Source organism: Choloepus didactylus, chromosome 7 (assembly GCF_015220235.1).
Source record: "Choloepus didactylus isolate mChoDid1 chromosome 7, mChoDid1.pri, whole genome shotgun sequence".
NCBI classification, from domain to species: domain Eukaryota; kingdom Metazoa; phylum Chordata; class Mammalia; order Pilosa; family Megalonychidae; genus Choloepus; species Choloepus didactylus.
The window spans coordinates 114185887-114209406 of record NC_051313.1 but is presented as its reverse complement, the minus strand read 5'-3'; the positions used below and the strand labels follow the sequence as shown (position 1 = coordinate 114209406).

Sequence of the window (23520 nt, the reverse complement as noted above, 5' to 3'; positions counted from 1 at the left end):
CATCACCTCCCACAAGCAGCCCACCTTTGACTCATCATCTTTTCTCAGTTACTTCCTTTCCTCCTCAAATGAATTGTGCCACATTATTTTTTTAATATTTAAAGTTTAATAGATAATATATTCACATGGTTCATAAATTTAAAAATATAAAAAGATAACCGGTATAAACTCTTGTGATATAAAAATATAAGGCAAGCTTTACCTCTTTCACTTGTTCCATGCCCCAGTCCACACGTATGAGTAATCATTTTTATTGGTCTTGCATATCTTTCTCTTCAAAAACTTGTGCAATTACGAGAAATAAAAATATGTAATTGATTTTCCATGTTCTTGGTTTAGCTCATATTATTCATCTTGGTGATCTATTTCCATATATGGAATGGAGATTCCCAAGCTTTCTTCGTTTTTGGCACCCTTAGTGTCGATATAACTTTTTCCACAGTGCCCCTAGGCTAAAAAACAAACCTAAGAGTTCAGTTTATAAAGTCATTAGGTCCAAGCAATAAATATTTATATCCTAACAACTAACAGATATTTGAAAGAATAATATACCTAAATTGGAATAAAATATTTTTGTTTTATTCTTAAATAATCACAATTACTTATTAATATGATATATGCACCTGTTGGGCAGCAAACACCTTCTCAAACCTTGGATTCAGATCGGATACCACCTCCCTCATTTCCTGTTCTGCATTCTTTCGTGTTTATGATTTATACTACTTTTGGTGGGAATATGCAGAAATTGTTAACTAACAACCAAATTTTTGAGTTACAGTCTATTTCCAGATATGGGTGGGTTTCCCTGAGAAGTTACTAGAATAAAGTTACATTGGTTTGAAGTAGCTTTCAAATGAATAGATACCTACAAGAGAGAAACAGCTAGTCACAGTGAGTATCCAGACCATGGATCATCCCACTTTTGGCTAGAGGACAGCTACCCCACCACTTCTGACAGCTTGAGAGCACTTTTGGCAACAAGATTGTTGACAGTGAGGACGGTGGCTTAGTTTGCTCAGGCCACTAGCTCCCTCCTGGAGCTTTTGGCTGCAGCCCCTCTACGCTCTGCCTCAGTTGGTGCTACTGCTTTAGCTTCTTCCCTCTTCTCTGATCTTTCTTTCTTCCTCTTCCCTTTCTTTTACTTTCCTCGCTCTTCTCTGGGGCTGCACTACAGACCCATCCTCTTACCTATTAGTTTGAAGGATTATAGAAACCAAGGAAACTAGGAGATGAAACAATTAGAAACTGTTGGTTTGATGCTGGAATTAGTTGAAAATTGAACCAGGCATCCATGTTTAGAAATTGAGGTTCAAATAATAAACTGCGGCGGCAGAAACAACAGTCATGTCTTCAGTAAATACACTTTATATTTGACAGTGTACTTTCCAATGCAGTATTTCATTTAATCCTCAACCAACTCTATGAGGTAGGTATTTCCATCTCAGTTTTATAGGGAAGGTAATTGATAGGATGGGGAAGGAAAACTGACATTTTTGAGCTTCCATTGTGTATCAGGTACCATTAAGAACTTTCAGTGACTTGCCCAAGATTACATAGCTAGTAAGAAGTAGAGAATGAATTTGACCCTGGGCCATTTAATGAACTTTGTATGTACAGTACATATAATAAATACTTGTTGAATAAATGAAACTTGTACTTTTAGAGAGGCTATTTTGTGCCCTAAATTCACCTAAACATTTCCCTTTTTTCTTTCCCAGCATCAACCACAAGTCTAAGCGAGTCTGACAGTGAGACTGAGGGGAAGCAACACAGCTCTGACTCTTTTGATGATGCATTCAAAGCAGACTCCCTCGTGGAGGGAACTTCCTCCCGCTATTCCATGTATAACAGTGTCTCCCAGAAGCTTATGGTATGTCTGTGCTTGGCTTGGGTTTCTAAAGCTCCACCAGCAGAGTGAGAAAAGGGAAATTTGTACTGGTATGAAAAGAAGAAAAGCAAGAGCATGAGTTTTTCCTCTGCTTTCTAGCTACTGAAATTCAATAGAGGGAGTGTGGACCCCTTCTTCATAGAAATACCTGTCACGTTTGAATCATCTGTGGAAATCACCTGCTTCTGCTGGCTTGTCGAGAGCTAGATCACCTTTTGGTCTCCTTAGTAATGAATTATTTTTATAAGCGTGTGTGAACATACTTCTCTACACATAGATGCATTTTGATGGATAAAAAGGCTTCATGCCTTGGTGTTTTGCTCTACTGAGTGATCTCAAAGGAGAAATGGCTAAAAGTCCTGTTCACTCCCAAGTACATAAAATAAATGGGAGTGCTATGGTCTTCACTTTCCAAAAGTTTTCACTTCTGTTTCTCAACTTTCATAGCCACAAGATGAAAGGGGAATAGGAAGACCTGCTCATGTTCTTCATCAAACTTTAGCATATATGCAAAGCTTAGGGAAATCCAAGATAACCGTCCATCTAGCTTCAGGAATATTATAGTTGGCTTTCCCATTGGATTCATTTAAGAATGAGGATTGCCACTTCTGAAGTCATAGTCAGGATTCTAGTTTGGGGAAGTAAAAGATGGGAAGGTTTTTGACTTTTTTTCCTGGGGAAGGGATTTTTGGGCACTGTAGGAGGTCCACCCAGGTCTTGAATTGGTAATGTCCCTTCCAAAAGGAATACAGATCCTTCAGGGGGGAATTAGATCTTCCTAGGATCAGAGTTATTTTATTACGCAAAAATCCGTCAGGTTTGGGATTTGGGTCTCTGATATTTGGGGTATGCAGCTGGACTCAGTGACTCTAGAGTTTAGTGTGAGCTTGTAAAGAGTTGTGACATTTAAAAAATATTTCTGTCCCCAGATCTTACAGTATCTTCCATATGTCACTTTTATTTAAAGCAAGTTTTCATTTACTTGATTAAGTGGGCTTCTACAAGTCCTCATTGTCCTTGCCTAGTAAGACTTTTAGCTGAGGGTAAGGTAGTTGCCCCTTGAAGCGGTTCCATTTTAAATTATGTTCTCTTTATCAGCTCTGCACTCTAGATCTACTTTTTACTTAATCAGACAAATCAGCTGGAAGGGTAGTTGTGCCACTGTCCAGTGAGATTCATTAAGCACTCTTGGTGCTTTTAATTACAGCTTTGAGGTCCTTCCTCATTCATCCAACTTCAGTTGCCCTAGGCTTTCACTTCCAGAATAGACAGCCACTGTTATTCTGCTTATAGTTATACTGCAGTTATTTATTTATGCCTCTTTTCTTCATTAGGCTAGAAGGCAAATTTTAGGCCTTACTCTATATTTCTCAGGGGTTGGGGTTTCTCACAATGTATAGCAAATCATAAGGGCTAAATAAATGTCTGTTGAACTGAATTAATTGTGCTCTGTTTCTTCTCTTTTTTTAGGCCAAGATGGGCTTCAGGGAAGGTGAAGGATTGGGTAAATACAGTCAGGGTCGGAAGGACATCGTTGAAGCCTCTAATCAGAAAGGTCGAAGGGGCTTGGGCCTGACACTGCGGGGCTTTGACCGAGAGCTGAACGTGGACTGGCGAGATGAATCAGAGGTGACTCGTGTGGGGAGGAGGAGACAGGAAAGCCACTTGTGTTTTTTGGATGCATGGGTTTAAGCAGCAGCATTAACAAACTAGAAATCCCCAGAGGCAGTGTGGTCAGGGTGGTTAGGGGGGAATTGGAACTAGTTTCTTACATGTTTTGTACTGGGAATGTCCAGAATGGAAAAGAGAAGACTAGAGAAATATATGATGGGGTATGGATTTGTTTCCTCTCGCTTTAGAGGATCATCTAAGTCCAGTGGGTAGAAGATGCTGAGAAGCAGAGTTTGGCTCCACCAAGAATTTTAATAAATAGATTCAGCTGTCCACTAGTGGGCTAAGATTGCTCACAAGATAGTGAGCTTCCCCTATTGAAAGGACTCAAATGGGCTGAATAAGGACCTGCTCTCCCATTATCTGAGTGACTAGGTTAGATGCCCGCTAAGGATCTTGCACCTCCACAGGTATTTGACATCCAGGTACTAACTAGGTATGTGTTTATGGCATATAGCTTTTCTACGGTAGGTTTAGTCTGCTTATCTATCTGGGTACCAGTTTGTTTTAACCCTGGAGACCAAAAGAGACTTCTTCTATCCTTTTTTATTGCACAGATGATGTTGAGATTTTAATTTTATTCATTTTCTCTATGTCTTACCTTATTCCACAAAGGATTTCAAGTAATAATAATACAAATACCTAAAAATAATGATGGAATATTACCATTCTGGAGCTGAAACTAGAGAAACTAGAACACACATGTCTAGCTTTCTACATAGTTGCCATAGTTGAGCTTCAGATGTGGCTCTGAATTCTGGAAATTGAGATTTTGTCTTCCTGATGTTCAGTTCAGGAAAGAACTCCCATGAACCCACGCATGATAAAAGCCCAATAAGCCTTCAGAGAAAGATGCTCTGAAGGCCAAGAGCTAATCGGTTCCAGGGGCTGGTCTAGCTGTGTTGCCTTGTACTTGAGAGATGAGACCAGCAAATGAGACAGTGCAGAGTAGGGTAAATATTCTAAATTGGATGCTAGAAATACATGGTGCCCTCCATGGCCTTATTTGTTTGAAAACAAGAAAAGAATTCCAATCCTTTCAGCAGAGAGGAATTAGAACTAACTTTGCTAAAGTTGTAATCTGAAATTTGCCCATAAAATCTGTTTTTAATGGAGATAGGCTATTGAAATTCCTTTTTGGGGTGAGACTGTCCTCCCTGCGATTTACCGTAATTCTACTTTTCTCTTACAAAAGATGCCTTTTCTTTTGATTAAGAGTTTGGCTTAGATATCAGTTGGTAGCTGCTTCTTTATGGCAGATGAATCAGAGTGGCCTGAGGTGAATATCCAGTTCCTAGAGCCTCCTCGGAAATTGCTCAGTGTCTATAGGAGCCTGAGGATGTCAAGTACACGGTATGACCCCTCAGACGAGTTCACCTTACAGGTAGCTTTAATGTCTAGACTCCCATGGGGAGATTGAGTTGTTTTTTTCTCTCTAAAGTTAATCCAAAGTGGATATGAGCTTCTTGTTTTTTAGAGTTTGTAATTTTATAACCATTTATACTTAAAGGTGATGGATTTGACCAGGGAGAGAAGCCATGATTTGTTGCCAGATTCACTGACAAAACGCTTTAGTAATTTTTCTTTTCACCTTTTTCCTCTGTTGATGGTGGTTGGTATGCCCTCAAGACCTTGTATTGTGATGCCATTTTATGCCTTTCAAAGCATGTAATATTACCTTTAATCACATTGCTTCAATTTGCAATGGTGGATCTCTTCTCCACACTTGCTTTGGGAGACTGTGTGTGAAGCTGCCATGCAGGCTAGCCACCTGTTTAGATTTTATAAGCTGTGTTTCTCTTAGCCCAGTGGTTCTTAGCCCTGGCTGCACATTAGAATCGTCTGGGGACTTTTAAAAAAGTACTTATGGAGTGACATCATTAACATGGTGATATAAACAACTACTGAAAACTTCTCTCCAGAGATTCAACTAAAAAAGGGACAATTCTGAATTGTTAAAGAAAGAGAAGAAATATCAGGTAGGAATTTTCTGTCCCACACCAGCTGGTCCTCTCCCCTCCCCCTCACTCCATCTCCGTGCGAGAAAGGCACAGAAGCGACAGACAGGACCCCTCCCACTGGGGACACAGATTTTAAAATCTCACAGCAGCGAAAAATATCCTCACTGTTTGAAGACCCGGTGGACAGGGGAGGACATTTCAAGGCCCAGATCAATGAGGGACAAAGAGACTGAGAAAACGTGGACAGAGATGCATTTCCAGCCCTGGGTCCGAAAGCCCTTCTCAATGGCTGAGCTCTGTGGCAGCCCAGCCTCTGAGGATGATTAAGTTACTGAACAGTGCCATCTGCTGGACAGCCCTTTCTTAGAAGTATAGATGCTGTTCTATACACCCTGTACGGAAACCCGGCCCTGTTTTGTCTGAGAAATAGGGAAGACCCAGCTGTTAAAGCAGGGACCCAAATCAAACCCAGGTCATGCTAGCCGGTGGAAAACAGAGCACCCCTGGAAGCCAGTAGATTTGTATTACCACACACAGTGAACTTGCTGGGGTGCCCAGTGCCTACCTCCCATCCCTGTGGCAGACCACAGTGGGTGCTTGATTTTGGGGAGAAGACTGGGGGCAGAGCCAATCTGACAACTGGCCAGGGAGAAAAAAAGAAAAGGTAGAGATCAAAGTCAACCAACAAGAAAACCTTAGGCAAAAGAGAGAAAATAATCTCTAGAATAAATCAATCAAGAAAGTCAGATGCCAGGACGCCAGCAAAAAATGACAACCCACATCAGGAAATGGGAAGATATGGCCCAGTAAAAGGAAGAAGCTAACATTTCTACCAAGATTCAGGAGTTGAAACAAACTGATTATAGATGTTCAAACAAATCTTTTAAATCAATGAGATAAGAGAGGATGTGACAAAAGATGAAGGGTATAAAGAAGGCACTGAGTAATCATAAGGAAGAATTCATAAGCTTGAAAAAACAAATGGCAGAACTTATGGGAATGAAAGTCACAATAGAAAAGATGAAAAGCACAATGGAGACATACAACAGTAGACTTAGTGAGGGAGAAGAAAAGATCAATGAGATGGAGGACAGGACATCTGAATTCCTGCACACAAAAGAACAGATGGGGAAAAGAATGGAAAAATATGAGCAGGGTCTCAGGGAACTAAAAGACAACATGAAGCGCATGAATATACATGTTATAGGTATCCCGGGAGAAGAGAAGGGAAAAGAGGCAGAAGGAATAATAGAGGAAATAATCAATGAAAATTTCCCAACTCTTACAAAAGACATAAAATTACAGGTCCAAGAGGCACAGCGTACCCCAAACAGAACTGATCCAAATGTACCTACTCCAAGACATGTATTAACCAGATTTTCAAATGTCAAAGATAAAGAGAGAATTCTGAGGGCAGCAAGAGAAAAGCAATCCACCATATACAAAGGAAGCTCAATAAGACTAAGTGCGGATCTCTTAACAGAAACCATGGAGGTAAGAAGGCAGTGGTATGACATAGTCAAGATACTGAAAGAGGAAAACTACCAACCAAGAATCCTATATCCGGCAAAACTGTCCTTCGAAAATGAGGGAGAGTTTAAAATATTTACAGATAAACAGACAGTGAACAGGAGACTTCCTTTACAGGTAATACTAAAGGGAGTGCGACAGATAAGATAGGAAAAGACAGGAGAGAGAGGTTTGGAGAAGACTTTAGAAATGAAGATATCAGGAGATAGAAAAGAGGGTAGGGATTGGACATTTGATGTTGAAGGAGTATAGAATGTTCTAGAGTATTGATTGTGTAGATCTAGATATGGATAGCACAACACTATGTGAATATAGCATAATATTGTAAGTTCACTGAAAAAAGGTGACTGTGAATACGGTTGAAAGAGGAAGGTTAGGGGTCTGTGTGACACCAGAAGGAAATACAGAAGATAAGGACTGGGACTGTATAACTTAGTGAAACTTAGAGTGGTCAACATGTGTGATTAGATGTACAAATATAAGAATGTTTTTGTGTGAGGGAGCAGCAAGAAAGAATGAAGTTGTTAGGTATGCAGCGAGGTGAATGGATCGTGAGGACAGTAGGTTGAGTGAAGTAAACCAGAATTGAAAGGACAAACGTTATAAAGCCTCACTAATATGGACTAATAATAGTGTGTAAACTCTGAGAATTGACTCTGGGAGCATGGGCTATAAGGGGAAGGCTTGTGTAGAGGTTCCTAGATTATAAGTTCCTACAGCAGTTACATTTATTCATGAGTTGTAACAGTTATTTCTAAATTTTTGAGATGCTGAGCTGTTTGTGCGTGATGGGGTCAGTCCCTGGCGCTTCGGGAATCTGTGTGGCACCTGGGACTTGGGGCCAGGGTGCTGCAACTGTGAGTGTCAGCATTGCCCCATCAATCAACTACTAGAGAGGCTGAAAAGGAGATGAGACTTCGAGTGAACAAAATGGGCTTGGTTGAGATTGGGGTAGATCCAACTAAAGGGTACAGATTGTTACCAACCGTGTTTTGAAACTCTTACTTCTGTGTGGGACCAAGGGAAGAGATGGTTATATGGTGCAAAATCTATAGTCTCTGTAGCACAATATATAATTTGACTTGTATGGTCAGTTTACTCAAATGCCATGATTACATGGAACCTTGAATAGGTAGTGAGATCGTGTTGTTTGTACAGGTTAGCATGAAGCCCCAATATAACCCAGAGTAATTTGGGCAGAGAATAAAAAGTATTAACAAAGCCCTCTTGTGGGATTGTGGAAAAATATGGAAATATTAAACTTCCCCAGCTGGGGAATTCCTGATATCCTCGCAAGCCTTGGGGACCGCCAGCTTGGTGGGCTGAGCCTCCTATCTTGGGGCTTGCCCTTACAAAGCTTAGTACTACAAAGGAAAGGCTAATCCTACTCACAGTTGTGCCTAGGAGCCACCCCTGTGGGCCTCTTTTGTTGCTCAGATGTGGCCTTTCTTTCTAAGCCAACTCAGCAGGTAAACTCACCGCCCTTCTCCCTATGTGGGACATGACTCCCAGGGATATAAATCTCCCTGGCATTGTGGAACGTCACTTCCGGGAATGAACCTGGACCCTCCATCATGTGATTGAGAAAGCCTTTTGGACCAAAATGGGGAAGAGAATTGAAACAAAGTTTCAATGGCTGAGAGATTTCAAATGGAGTGGAGAGGTCATTCAGGAGCTGATTCTTATGTGCTACATAGATATCCCTTTTTAGTTTTTAGTTTATTAGAATAGTTAGAAGGAAATATATGAACTTGTTAAGTTGCAACCCAGTATCCTTGATTCTTAAAGGTGAGTGTATAACTATTTAAGCTGTATGGTGTGACTGTGTGATTGTGAAAACCTTATGGCTCACATGCCCTGTACCCAGTATATAGACAAATGAGTAGAAAAAATGGGGTCAAAAAGTAAATGAATAATATGGAGGAGGGGGATGTGGGAAGTTTTGAGTGTTCTTTCAATTTTTATTTTTATTCTTATTTTTATTTTTTGGAGTAATGAAAATGTTCAAAAATTGACAGTGGTGAAAAATGCACAATTATATGATGATATTATTAACAATTGTTTTACACTCTGGATGATTGTATGATATGTGAATATACTTCAATTAAAAAAAAGTAAATGAGGGGGGAGAAGGGGTATGGGATGCTGTTCTGGTTTGCTAATGCTGCCGGAATGCAAAACACCAGAAATGAATTGGCTTTTATAAAAGGGGGTTTATTTGGTTAGACAGTTACAGTCTTAAGGCTATAAAGTGTCCAAGATAATGCATTGAGAATTGGGTACCTTCACTGGAGGATGGCCAGTGATGTCAGGAAAACTTCTGTTAGCTGGGAAGGCATGTGGCTGGTGTCTGCTTGCTCCCGGGTTGCCTTTCAAAATGGCATTCTCCCAAAATGTCTGCATCAACTTCCAATGGCCGTCTTCAAAATGTCTGTCTCAGTTACAGCTACCTGTGAGCTCCTTCTATCTGAGCTCTTATAGTGCTCCAGTGAACTAATCAAGGCCCACACTGAATGGGTAGGGCCACACCTCCATGGAAAGGATCTAATCATAGTTATCACCTACAGCTGGGTGGGTCACCTCTCCATGGGCACAACCTAATCCAAAGGTTCCAGCTTAATCAACACTAATATGTCTGCCCCTACAAGAATGCATAAAAGAATATGGCTTTTTCTGGGGGACATAATATATACAAACCAGTACAGAGGCTTTGATTGTTCTCTTTTATTTTTATTCTTATTTTCATTTTTTATTTTTTATTTTTTGGAGTGATGAAAATGTTCAAAAATTGATTCTAGTGTTGAATACACAACCATATGATGAAACTGTGAACAATTGTTGTACACTTTGGATGATTGTATGGTACGTGAATATATTTCAATAAAATTACTTTAAAAAAATAAATAAAAATAAAAAAACATGCATAGGAAAGTGACTGAAAGGAAAAATGCCAAAGTATTAATGGGGTTTTCTTTAGGTCATGATTTTTACTTTCTTTTTAATTTTTAGTTTTACAAAATATCTACAATAAGCAGGTATTACTCTCATAAACCTTTTATAGGTGGGGTTTTGTACTTTAAATTCCCAGTATTTGACCCTTTAGTTTAGATTTATTTTTTCAAAGTTAATTATGAAGCACCTACTAGGTGCTGTATCAGGGGTCAGCAAACTGTAGTCCATGGGCCATGGCCTCCTTTTGTAAATAAAGTTTATTGGAACACACACACACACACACACACACACACACAAAGTACTTATGCCCATTCCCCACCTCTCACCGACATAATCATATACTCTAGGTGTGGGGCTCAAGTATCAGTACTTTTTAGAAGGACTACTGTGGATCCCCGTATACAGCTAGGGTTGAGAACCACTGTTTTAGCCTGAGTAGGAAAACAGTTGAAGAATTACAAGGAAGCAGCCCTCAAGATGCTAGTTTCTTCTCTGTCTTAGAATGTTTGAGAGGAATCCTATTTACCAGTTTCTGGGTTACTTCATGAATAGCAGTTTGAAAGGCTCCCTGAGGTAAGATTCACTGCCATTGAGTCTTCCTGATGTAATTGCCTTATCATAGACCTACACCTTATGTGATAACTGTCTGTTTACTTCTCTGTGTCCTCACTGACCTAACTGTAAACCCCCTGAGGTCAAGGAGCATGTCTTTTTTAACTCTGCATTCTGAGTACTTAATACATGGTAGATATTTATTATGAATTTAAAATAGTATTGGAACAAATGAAAGAAAACTTGAAGGTTTGGGAAGTTTCTAAGGATTCAAATCAGAATTAGAAATGGCCTTGAGAAGTTCAACTTAATTCTTACATTGGACCACTGCATCCAGCCTCAGTGCTTCTCAGTCTGTCCTAGTTCCTCTTGTTTGTTTTGGGGAAGCCCTGGTGAGAGCCTGTCTCACCTGTCTTACTTTTCTTTCTTTTGGTTGTAGCCCAGTGCCTGTGAGCAGGTGTCATGGTTCCCAGAATGTACCACTGAAATTCCTGACACTGAAGAAATGAGCGATTGGATGGTTGTGGGAAAGGTAAGCTTTCAGGAAAATGCACCATGAATCTTGGCACTTAGCTCCTGGCTTTTTTCCTCCTTTACTCTGATATGTATATGTTCTCACAGAGTAAGAAAAATGTGAATCTGACCATACTGGAAGGAATAAGATTGTGTCAAGAGAGGGCTTTACAGATATGCCCCTGAGAGGTGTGGCAAACTGGGTTTTTCTTTCACCTAGTTATTTAACTTGAAAGGCAGTACAAAATGCATAACTTCTCTCTCCCTCATGGATGCTTTTTGGAAGTGTTTTATTTTGCAGCTGTGTACACTGTGGTCACTGCTAGGCACTGTTCCAGTAGATGAAAAGACATTGTCTCTGTCCTCAGAAAGTAGTGAGGGAGTTATTACAGAGGGAATTTGTTTAATCTCCTTCTGGCAAATTATGAATAAAGTAGATAGTAATCAAATCAGTATGGTCTAGAGAGCAAGTCTCAAAGTGTGGGACTTCAGAGGATCCCCAGGACCCTTTCAGGGAGTCCACAAGGTCAAAGCTATTTTCCTAATGACACTAAGAAGTTATTTGTCTTTTTCACTCTCATTCTCTCAAAAGTGTACAGTGAGATTTTCCAGAGGCTATGATGTATAATATCACCACCAGTTGAATGCAGAAGTAGATAAGAGAATGTAGCCATCGTCTTTTAAGCCAGACATGAAAGAGATTTGTAAAAAAAATGGAAAACAGTGTCATTCTCACTAATTTTTTTTGTGTATAGAAAATATGGTTATTTTTCTTAAAAATAGTTTTTTTAATGTTAACGTAACACATAGTTCTTTTTAACTGAATGAACAACTGTTTAAAAAATTTATTTTAATTTTTAATAATACTTATCAACCCACATATTGGTTCCTCAGTGATTTTTAAGAGTATAAAACCTGAGACCACAAAGTTTGAGCGCTGTTGGTTTTAGAGGCAGCCTCACTGAGACATGGGACATGTCCATAAAACATCCCCATGAGACCCCTTTCAGCTCTTGTTTTCTGTGATGCTACCAGGTCAGTGCCTGGTATGTATTCAGACTCATCACAGAGCGAGAGGCTTCCAGGTTGAAGGACAGACTTATGTCATTTGGGGAGTCCCCATCCTTCTGCCTCCATGCTCCAGGGGCAGACAGCTTGAACGTCTCTTTCCCATTTGCTTTTTCCAGCCTCAGCCTCAGTGTTCATGAGTCTTGTATCCATATGGTACTCTAGTCAGAGCTCCCAGGGAGCTGCTGCAGCTCATAGCCATCTGGAATATAGCCAGAGGGATTTAGGGTTTTCTCTTTCCTACTCCTCAGGGATTGATGTTTCTTGGCAGGGACTCAAGCCCTTTCTTGCTTTACTCACTCGGAACCCTAGTTTCTCCATTCATCCCCTCGATTGTAGTCACATGTGATCGTTATTTATTGTTTCCTTCCTCCTGTAGAGAAAGATGATTATTGAAGATGAAACAGAATTTTGTGGGGAAGAGCTGCTTCACAGTGTGTTGCAGTGTAAGGTAAGGCCTTATGGCTACAGCCAACTTGAAAACCTTGTACAAGGTGCTTTGCTGGCCTTTTCCAGTTCTTTCAAGTGGGTTATGGTGAGGGCTGAAGTTCAGTTAAGATTTTTCTTGGATTCTGTTCCTGAGAAATAGGATGTGTAGCTTGGTACTACTGAACCTTTTCCTTTTTCCAAGGTGTCCTTTTTCCTGGCGACTATCCTGCCTTCCAGTGTTGTGCTGTTTCTATAGTCAGTAGCTAGGAAAGAATTCATTTAACCTCAGTGGGTCAGGTCAGTTCAGTGTAAGGGGACCTCTGAGAGGGCTTGGTTTAGTGAAAGGAGCATGGATTTGGGAGCATGCTTTAGCATCAAATAGACCCGGATTAAAATCCTAATTCCACAACTTTTTTGCTGCGTGGCCTTGGGCCAGTTGCTTTAGCTTCCCTTGAGTTTGAATTTTCTCATCTGTAAAATGGAGAGAAAATACCCATTTCCCAGAGTTATTGTGCAAGTTAAATGCAATAGTGGGTGAGAAGTGCCTTGCACTTTGGGTGAATGTTAGCCTCCCCATGACACTTTTTGGCCTGATCACAGGTCAGGAAGCTCATTGCCTGGGACAGAATGAGCAGAGGGAAACTCTGAGGAGGAAACAGGTTGGAGAAAAAGGAAGATTGTTAGTCCAGCCTCACAGAGGTTATTTTTTGGCAGGCAGAGGGTTCAGTATCCTTAAGGTGACTGGAATTCAGGTGAAGTGAGGCTTTCTTTTTTCATTGAGTAAGGGGAGAAGGGAATTTGAGGGGAGAAGGGATCCCTGCTGTGTGCCAGGGACTGTACTGGGTGCTATCAGGAAACCCAGGTCTCAGTTTATTTCCCCTCTCTCTGAGTTTCCCTTCTCTCTGAGATTAGTCTCTGAGATTCTCTCTGAGATTAGAAGAGCCTGTCCCCTTGGAAGGTTGCCACAGAACTGGAGTGGAGAGGAGAGACAGATTTGCTATGAGGATTAGTCGTCAAGAAATATCACGTGCATAACGACAGGTGCCATTTATTAACAACTTACCATGCACCAGGCACACGCTTACATTTTATTTTTTACGATTTTACAGGTGAGGCAGTTCAGGATCATACTGACTGAGTAAAACTAACTTGTCTAGGTTACACAACTAGTCATTCAAGAGCTGGGATCCAACAGAAGCCTAAGTTCATGGAGTGCTGCAAGCCTGGCTCCTCCAACTCTCAGGACCCTCATCCCATCCTGGAGGGGTTGGGATGAGGCTCACCTCAGGGTTTTAATTTTCTCTGGGCAGAGTGTGTTCGATGTCCTGGATGGGGAGGAGATGCGGCGAGCTCGTACCCGGGCCAATCCCTATGAGATGATCCGAGGAGTCTTCTTTCTAAACAGGTTTGCTGACATTTCCCTCCCCTCCCGAGACGTGCATTGCTTCACCTTTGCATTTGAGCCTTGGCTTTCCATACATCTTGGTACTGAGAGTTGTGCTTTCTATCTTTCTTTGTTTCAGGGCAGCAATGAAGATGGCTAATATGGATTTTGTGTTTGATCGCATGTTTACAAATCCCCGGGACTCCTATGGGGTGAGAACAAGATTCTGCTTCTGAATTCATGGTGCTAAGTGGTCTTCAGCTTCAGTGGCTTAGAAATTGCCATATGTTCAATGTTGGGAAAGTATACCAGCTCTGTGATTTATTTTATGATAGAGATATTCTTTGCTTAGAATTCCTCCGACAGGGTCCCACTGTGCCTCCTGTGGTTTCAGGAATGCCCCTGTAAACAGTTTTCTCCAGGGCTCCAGGCCCAGCATCCCAACCCCCATCTCTGCAGCTCATGCTGCTTGCTCCAAGAGGAGGCAGGCAGAGCAGGCAGCAGTGGAGAAGGGACATTCTTGGGCAGAATCAGCAACTAATCTCTATAGATGGAGAAGGTCCTGGTGAGCGAGGAGGTGAGCCCATGAGTCAGAACCTGGGTCCTCCTTTTGCATTTATTAAACACTTATCCAGTCCCTTCCTGTGCCAGTGCCAGGCCCAGGTATATAATTTTGAATGAGATAGATATGATCCGTGCCCCCATGGCATTTGTATTCTGGACATTTCGGTGGACTGGAGAGCTGGTAAGGATGCAGGTTTGGGATGTTTATAAAGCGTCTCTGTGCCACCAGGGATCTTTAGCCTGCCTGCCTTACTACCATGGATGAAGTCAAGTAGAAGGGTGAGTATGAAGTCCTTACAATGAGCCGGCTTTCCAAATCAAAATTTTTGATGCCATCTGATTAGGGTTCCATTTCTGGTAAGAGAGGGGAGTACTCTGGGAAATGTGGTTTGAGTATTGAACAAAATGTGGGCATTTCTGGGTCCTTTCAAAGGTCTATGTAAAATCAGTATCATGTCTGAAAATCTTGGCTTTGTTGTTGTTCATTGGAGGGAAATGCAGCGCTTACGACTTGGGTGGCATCACTTTAGTGCATGACTTCTTTGGGCCTCAGCTGCCTCATCTCTGAAATAAGCCCTACTGACCAGCTACAGGGCCTGGGTAGGACCAGAAAACTCTTAAGATCTGTTCCAGCTCTAAGACCTGTGGTTTCAGATGGGGCCACTTTCCCTTTTTGCCTCTCTGGACAAGCTTCGTGAAGGATCATCATTGCCAGGTTTTGGCCCTTCTCTTCAAGTGGTAGAGCAAAATGATTTTCTACTCTGCTTTATCTCATTTCTCTGAACACAGACCCTCCATAATGGTTGTGAAAGAAAAAAGGAAATTTCATTCTAGAATTCCTATCAGGGTTTCAAAGCATTTTTATCCAGTCCTAGTTCTCTTTGACAATGTAGGGGCCAGGAACCAACAGTTGTCAAACATGTTACTGCCTCACTCACCCTCATTCTACTAGGTCCCATCATTATTCACTGGCTGAAGAAACTTATTCTCCAGTCTTTCTAATGTTTCAGTTCCTACCCACCTAAGTGTTCCCTCCATGCTGGCAAAACTGGCCTGTAGACCCCTCCAGCATTTATTTAGTCATTTCCCTCTCCCAGGTCCCCTTCCCATTTTCCAGTACCAGCATGTAGTGCAAAAGGGCTATTGGAATTAGCATCTTGAGAAAATTAGGTTGATATAATGTTGATTTAATTTTCTGAGCTCCAGATGATTTCCTTTAGACCCCTGCCTGGCAGAGGAGCTCTGTCAAGCTGATAGGAAGTCTCAGCATCATTTTGGGCTTTTGAAGGGAAATGCCTCCAGCAGCTGGTATCTGGTTATTGTCTTTTGCTGTCATGAACATGAAGTAGGCACCAGGGTTGTACCCTATGGGTTGAGGGTGGAGATGTTAGTTACATAGGAAAAGGCAGCATGTTTATGACACTTCAGGCAGCTTCTTGACCTGAATTGATTGTTGGCAGCCATGGAGAATTGCACTTTTTGAGATGTTTCTCTACACTCCACTATAAAAAGTGATTTCTCTTGAGCCCCTAGTGTTTTATTCTCTCTTTTCATCTCTGTTTTCCCTTGATGACCAGAGTGACAGACAAGCCCAGCAGGCTTGGTGTGTTTTTCAGTGGAGCAGAGAGACAGTCTAGAGTAGTCCTCAGCAGAGTGGGCATGGCTAAAGGCCCAGGCACACACCCAGGCTTGCTAGGGTCTTAGTGGCTCTTGAGTCAGGCAACTCAGAGAATAAAAGCATGAAGAACTTGAAGTTTAGGGGAGTGTGGAGAGGCTGAGAGTGGGGAGAGGGACTCTGAGGTTTTTAAATAGTTTTCTGGGGCTGTAGGTGGTAGTAAAGGGAGGAAAGGGATTAGGGTATGAAAAGAAAGTAATTGTAGACAAGAATTGGAAGAGGCAGAAGGGAAAGAAGGGAATTTAGGTTCTTCAGGTTTATGTTATGAACCATAATACCACGTGAGGGATTCTGCCTGGGGATATTGTTGAGGTAAGAAAACATTGTCTGGGAAGCATAACAAGATAAAAAACTGAATATAGATCTTTAAGTTTCATTCATATCTCAGAGGATATTAGACAGCATTTACATCTCAGAGGATATTAGACAGCATTTACAAAGTTCCTGCTGAGTGTGGAGTGCTGCATTGGGCACTGGAAAGAAAATCATGAAAATGGACAAGAGTTTTGACTTAAAGGAATTTGATCTAGTAGAATATAACATTATCTTACATTTGTTTAGTACTTTACAGTTTATAAAGGCCTTTGAGGTATGATATTTAATTTAATCCCTACCATAGCCTCAGTTCCAATTTGCAGTTGAGGAACCTCAAGCTTAAACACTTAAATTGTGTTCTTGCCCTTGACTGCATAGCCAGTGAGTTGTGTGGCAGAGCTGAGAACCCCAGCTGTCCCCTTTCTATGAAAAGACTTCTTGACCAGGGCCTGTGAAGGCCACACATGTCAAAATCACGGAAGGAAATCATTTCCGTGCCCTCTGTTTGGAGGTGAGATGCTTTCTTTTTGGAATGAGATGCTGCCATTGATACATTCCCCTCCCTTCATCCAGTCTTCCTTTGGACCAGTGGCTTGTGGCAGAGCCCAGTGGTAAGCAATGTGGTTTTCCCTCTTTCAAGTATGTGCAGAGCTAAAACTAGTGTCCCCTGCCTAATTACCAGTGTGCTGACTGGAAAGTGCTACATAATGTTTTTAGTAAATGTCGTTAGGTCTTTTTTTATGCACAAGTGAATATAATCCAAAAGAATGAATAATTGACGGCTCAGGAACAAAGAATGTTGGGGTGGGAAAGTGGGGGGAAGAACTGACATATCCCAGCATTCCTTGAGCTCAGGATGGGTTGTCACAGGATGATAAAGTTTATTTTTACACCAAGTCACTTTCCCCAGAGACTTTTTCACTGTTTTGATAAAGCTAGAGAGCCTTCATCAGAAGCCTCTTGTCACCTAGAAAGTGACTGGATTGTGAAAATTCATATTTCTATTTCTTTTTTGTCACCATTTCCCCTAAAGCTTTCTGGTTTTTATCTAGTGGTTACAGATCTCTGGACAAGCACTCAGCCATGCTAGAACTATAGAGAGGAAAGCTGGGGTCCCTGAGTCCCTTCCTGCGATTCATCAAGGTCCCAAGGTCACCAGAGTCTCCTGCAGTCACCCACTCCTAAAGCTCACCCTCTTATTGTCACCAGTGCAGATGGTACATTCTTTCTGCTGTGGAGGGTCGGGACAAGTAGAATTCACATCTACGTGTGGGTCAGAGCATCCCTAGCATCTGTGGAAAGAGAGGTGTAAACACAGTATGGGCCAGTGCAGGGTTCAAGCATAAATTTTAGGTGAATAGATAAAATAACTCAAGTGGCCAAAAAAGCAATCAAATAAAAATTGAAATGATTATTGTAATTCCTGGGATAAGTAGGTGCCCTGAAGATTGCCTGGAAGCTTCTGTTGCTACAGACTAGTCTCCTTTCCTCTTCTCCTGTCAGCACCCAACTGTGTATGTCCCCAGGCCCCTTGGCTAGCACAGGGGCAAAGACAGGAGAAGGAGGAGAGTGTTTTAATTTCCTAGCTGCTAAAATTAATACCATACAGTGGGTTGGATCATGGTTTCAGAGGCTGGAAGGCTTGCTTCCTCCTGGGGTCAGTATCTTCTGGCTGGCTGGCTGGCTGGCTGCCTGGCTGGCAGTCTTTGGGGTTCCTTGGCTTTTCTGGTCACATGGCAATGCATAGGGTGATGTCTTCTCCTTTTTCCTCCGGGTTCTGTTGACTTCTGGCTGTTCCTGGTGGCTTCCTCTTCTGTGTCCAATTTCCTTTTCTTATAAGGACATCTGCAATTTTGGTTTGAGGCCCACCCTCATTCAGTTTGGGTATGTTGTAACTAATAACATCTTTAAAGGTTCTATTTACAAATGGATTCACACCCACAGGACTGTCGGTTGGGAACCTGAACTTGCCTGTTGTGGGGGATATGATTGACTCCCCAGGAGAAGGGAATGTACAAAAGAAGGGAGACTAAATGCAATGTGGTATCTTGGATTGGACCTTGGAATAGAAAATGGACATTAGTGGAAAAATTAGTGAAATCCAGGTAGTCAGGAGTTGAGTTAATAGTAATGTACCAATGTTGGTTTCTTAGTTTTGATAAATGCACCATGGTAATGTCAGATGTTTACAGAACTGGAAACCGGGTGCAGGGTATACAGGAACTTGCTGTACTATCTTTGAAACTTTTCTAGAAATCTAAAATTATTCCAAAATAAAAAAAGTTTATTGGGCGAGGAAAAAAAAAAAATAGAAAGAAGGGAGAGCCAAGGAGTAAAAGACTGTGGTTGGAAGACAGGCCCTTGTGGTCAGGAGCTCCTAGGACTTTGGTTTGAAATACGAGTTTAGAGGTCAGGCCCAGTGGGTTCTGATTTTAGCTTTGTTGCAGACCGACTGTGAACAAAATCAGTTTGTGCCTCTATTTCCCTATCTCTAATGTGGGGGAAACAGCATCTGTTTTGCTCTTGTAAGGCAGGTTATTGTGGGGAAAAGACTAAAAGAAAACACACACTTAGATATCCATTAAGATATTTTTATGAGGGGTCTGAGCTAGGCCTGGTGGTGGTGAAAGGCATTAGGGGTATTCTGAGGCTGGGTTGGGCTTTGTAACTCCAGAGGGAGATGATCACAGAGAATATATTTCCTGGGTATTGTGGCCCTGTGGGGGGAGCTCTGCATTGTGCTTGCTGAAAGGCTTATTTTATTCCCTCTGCAGTCTCCTTCCTTTTCTCCACTGAGCTGTCTTTTTTCCTTTCCTCCCCTGTCCTCCACTTGCCTTTGCAGAAGCCGCTGGTGAAGGACCGGGAAGCCGAGCTTTTGTACTTTGCGGACGTCTGTGCAGGTCCAGGTGGCTTCTCAGAGTATGTGCTATGGAGGAAGAAGTGGCATGCGAAGGGCTTTGGAATGACTCTGAAGGGCCCTAACGACTTCAAGCTGGAGGACTTCTACTCGGCCTCCAGTGAGCTCTTCGAACCATACTATGGTAGGGACACTAAGGAGGGCCCCAGAGGGTAGGAGGGATGGCTGCTTCGTGAGGACTTCAAGTCCGAAGCAGTTATTATCCATGTGTCTTGTTTTCTTTCCTGGGTCTCTTAGCCTGGAGTTCACAGGCCATGTCATGAGGCTTTTAGTTCCCGCTAGACTGCCCCCCTTTAAACTAGGCCTGGAGGATACAGGTTAAACACTTCACTTGGCAAACTCTCATCAAAGCCATATTAATTCCTCCTTTCAGCAGCATTCTTCTATTGTGGTGACAGGACATAATGAAACTACTTGATCTCTGGCTGAGAACTGGCAGGGTTATTAACAAATGCAAACCCCACACCCATCTCCAGCCCTGTGTGCCTGGTAACAGCTCAGCAGCCCCGTAGTGGTTCTCTTGCTCTATCTTGGTTGTGGTGATTTAGCAACAGGTTATGAACAGTTCTTGTTTAGGAGGAAGGAAACAATGTTTTGAAAAATTGTTATTTATTCCTAAATGTAGGTGCTTTAAATGCAGCTTCAGTCCCAAGAGGAGGGCCCTCTGTTTCAGTTGATGACTCTGGTTTATAAGAGCAGGGCCCTGTTTTTGCTTCCTGGTCCATCACCGCAGGTGGCCTTGTGGATTGGGCCCTGCAGTGACAAGTACTCAGTGGGGCTTTTCTCCTGGCCCATCTTATACTTGTGTATATAGTCCCACAGAGTCCCCATCCCCACTCCTGGGGGCACAGGGCATATGAACTCACTGTGAATCTTGTGTCCTGACAGGTGAGGGTGGGATCGATGGAGATGGAGACATCACCCGCCCAGAGAACATCACTGCTTTTCGGAATTTTGTTCTGGATAACACAGATCGCAAGGGTGTCCACTTTCTGATGGCTGATGGGGTAGGTGATCTTCTCTCCATAGGGTGATGCTTTAAGGATTTATTATATTAGAGGTATGAGAGTTAGTTTTGTTTTGTTCTATTTGGTCCTTTAGCTGCCTTCCCAAAGGTGGTTGCTCACTATTCAGATAGCAGGGATGCATATTTTTATTCTTTTTGTACAGATTTTTAATGCTAATTTTGTAGAGGCTATTCTGTTGAGGCCACCTTTGCTTGGAGCAAGATAGAACTTTCATGCTCACTTCTTCAAAGTGCCTCTGGCTAGCTGTGAGACATGGTGTGGGGAGACATGACTAAAATGAACTAGCAAAACTGAATGGGAAAAACACTTCTATCATTTGTCACCTTGGTGCTGTTGACAGCCTGCTCATGGCAGAGGCTGTCTGTATGTGGCTACTCCTAAGCCTCTCAAATAGGCTGAAAGATGACCACACAACCAAAGGCAGCAGGCAGCTCGGGAGAGTCCTCAGGAAGCTTTAAGTGGCTGGGCTAACTTGAGTATTCAAGGAGCCTTATTCTGTGGGCAGCTGCTTGAGGCACAGAGGGAACTGCACTACAGCTTTGTTCAGCAAAAGTTCTCACCCAGTAATCTGACCTACAGGTAGTCCTTTTTGCAGTGAGCCACCACTTAGTCTAGATGAGGGACAGACAGTATTAGTTGCTCCCAGTGTCATGTGGTTGGAGTTGAGAAAAGCTTCTGGAGACACCCTCTTTGGGTGGCCTTTCAAGCAGTAGCTGTGTAGAAAGCTGGAGGAAGGAGGGTAGGGCATCAGCACAAGATCTGAAGTTGCTCTGCCTCACCAAAGCATTGTGCACAGCAGGGAAGCAACAGATAGACAGGCTTGGGGCTGGCTGTGAGGGGGTGGCTGCTCCAGCTGAGCAGATGTGGGGGTCTGACTGTGTTTCAGGGACAGCCATTGCCATGGGACAACTAGAGTTACAAACTCAAGGATCATCTCTCTGCTTAGCAGCATAGACTTGTGGCCTGGGGTTTTGTTTTTTGTTTTTTGTTTTTTTTTTAAATCAACTCTCATAAACAAGGCATGCCTTGTGAGCAGCATCTATAAGTCTGAAAGACCTGGCTAAACATTTTTGATTGAGTCATTTAGCTATTACCATGGTAGAGCCAAGTCAGGGAGACCTGGCCTGGCTGGAATCAGCTTAATGAAGGCCAGCCTCCTTTACTTTTTATATAGTAAGGATCTCTGCTCCCTGCTGGGATCTCACATGGACAGAGGCCACTCCAAGAACAGCAGCACATATTCTTTGAGCAAATAGCCAGAGACCCTCCCTACTAGAGGGAAGAGTGTCCATAGTCTTGGGATGTCAGTGGAGTAAATCCTTGTCAGCAGAGAGAGATTACTGTGTCTATCAGAGTAATGTTAACTTTTCTCTGGTCACCAGACTAGGGCCTGTTCAGTGGTCAGCATAGTGATCGAATGAGCCCAAGCAGAGTATTCACATTCCACTTCCTCCCTGGGTCTTGTTGGGACTCACCAGGGCATTCTCTTTCTATCTTGTGGGTGGCCTGTAACTAAGTCAGCATTTTGCTTCTGTTCTCCCTTACTCTTCCCTTGGGTTTCTTTATGACTTGAAGATTTTTCTAAACCATCCCCTTGGAAAATCAGACTTAGTTTCACCCCCTGGGAATGCTACACAAGAAGATGGCACTGATCCAGCAGTTAGACCCAGTTTCTAGTACTGGCTCAATCCATAACAATGGCTCCATCCATAACAAACCATATGTATGACCTTGCTGAATTTAAACGCTGAGCTGTTTCTTTACTGGTCAGATGGTGGAGATCAAGACATCTCGATGAAGATGAGGTAGGTATGTTATTTTCAGTCCGCCTTATTTCTCTTTTTCCCATCCCAATCCTTGTGCTTTCATTTCAGGGTTTCTCAGTGGAGGGGCAGGAGAACCTGCAGGAGATCCTCAGCAAGCAGCTGCTGCTGTGTCAGTTCCTCATGGCGCTATCAGTTGTTCGGACAGGTGACACTTCCTCAGCTGTCTCCTTACCCCAGGACCCACTAGAGGCCCTTTTGGACAAGAGCATGTACCGGGGTTGGCTTGGAAATTAAAAAAAAAAAAAAAAAAAAAAAATAGAATCTGCTTATGTCAGGTTACAGGCAGTTAAATGAGAAATTTAGGTAAGAATAGGCTATAGAATCCCCAAAGTCCCTCTAAATCAGATTTTCCCCCTTAAATTGCTAAGACTTTTAATGGAACTAGATTCTGTTTCCCTGGTTTTGTCACATTTACTCCCTGACTCCATCTTACCCCCCACCTGGAATAGAACCAATTGACTGCCGTTGGTTTTTTCTGTCTGATCCAGGAGGCCACTTCATCTGTAAAACCTTTGACCTATTCACGCCGTTCAGTGTGGGGCTCATCTACCTGCTGTATTGCTGCTTTGAACGAGTATGTCTCTTCAAGCCAATTACCAGCCGTCCTGCCAACTCGGAGAGGTGAGGCGTTCCTCTTTTTTAGCCAAACTAATTGACTAAATACCAGAGAACCTTGGTGCATCTCCCTGGCATGAGCTCTCAAACTATATTAATAACCTTGACTTTAGAGACATGATTAGAGCTACTGGAAGTCAGGATTCTTGGATTTTATTGGTCACATGATATGCCACTTCAGCCTCTGCCTCTTCCCCCAAGTCTTATTCACCACACTTATGTAGGGGATTCCTGGCTTAGCCCAAGAGGGAGAAGGTGAAGAGTGAAAGGGATGCCTGGAAGGACTTGTGCTGGGGAGGGATAAGAAGACTGCCAGTCAGAAGCACCGCTAGCATCCCAGGTAGTATGCTGTGTGTACGCATGACATGAGAAAAGACAAGGCCGATCAGAATTTCCTCATGGCTTGTTAAATTCACAGATTTCTGGGGCCCATCCCTGGAGAGTGTGATTCATTAGGTTTGCAATTTAGCAGACTTCCCAGGTGATGGTGATGTAGCCAACCTGGTACAGGTCAATTGGGAACAACTGCTTAGAGAGTGGAAATACAGCCTAATATAAAAAGGAGGGATTTGAGGTGAACTTTTGCAGCACAGTCTGCGCTGTTCTTTGCACACAAAGTTAAGGCTGAACCA

At 42.5% G+C, this 23520-nt stretch overlaps 1 protein-coding gene across 2 annotated transcripts in view; it reads left to right on the top strand.

Annotated features, from left to right (window-relative positions):
* Positions 1–23520, top strand: part of CMTR1 (cap methyltransferase 1) — a 46125-nt gene that overhangs the window by 7731 nt on the left and 14874 nt on the right. For both annotated transcript variants that reach the window (XR_005217775.1, XM_037842166.1), the window contains exons 3-12: positions 1719–1870; positions 3359–3517; positions 10994–11086; positions 12515–12586; positions 13875–13969; positions 14088–14160; positions 19345–19543; positions 20308–20426; positions 22322–22418; positions 22762–22894. Coding sequence is in view for 1 of the 2 variants with exons in the window: in XM_037842166.1 (XP_037698094.1) it covers positions 1719–1870; positions 3359–3517; positions 10994–11086; positions 12515–12586; positions 13875–13969; positions 14088–14160; positions 19345–19543; positions 20308–20426; positions 22322–22418; positions 22762–22894 (1192 nt within the window). In the remaining variant the exon portion in view is untranslated. The remainder of the gene's footprint in view (positions 1–1718; positions 1871–3358; positions 3518–10993; positions 11087–12514; positions 12587–13874; positions 13970–14087; positions 14161–19344; positions 19544–20307; positions 20427–22321; positions 22419–22761; positions 22895–23520) is intronic.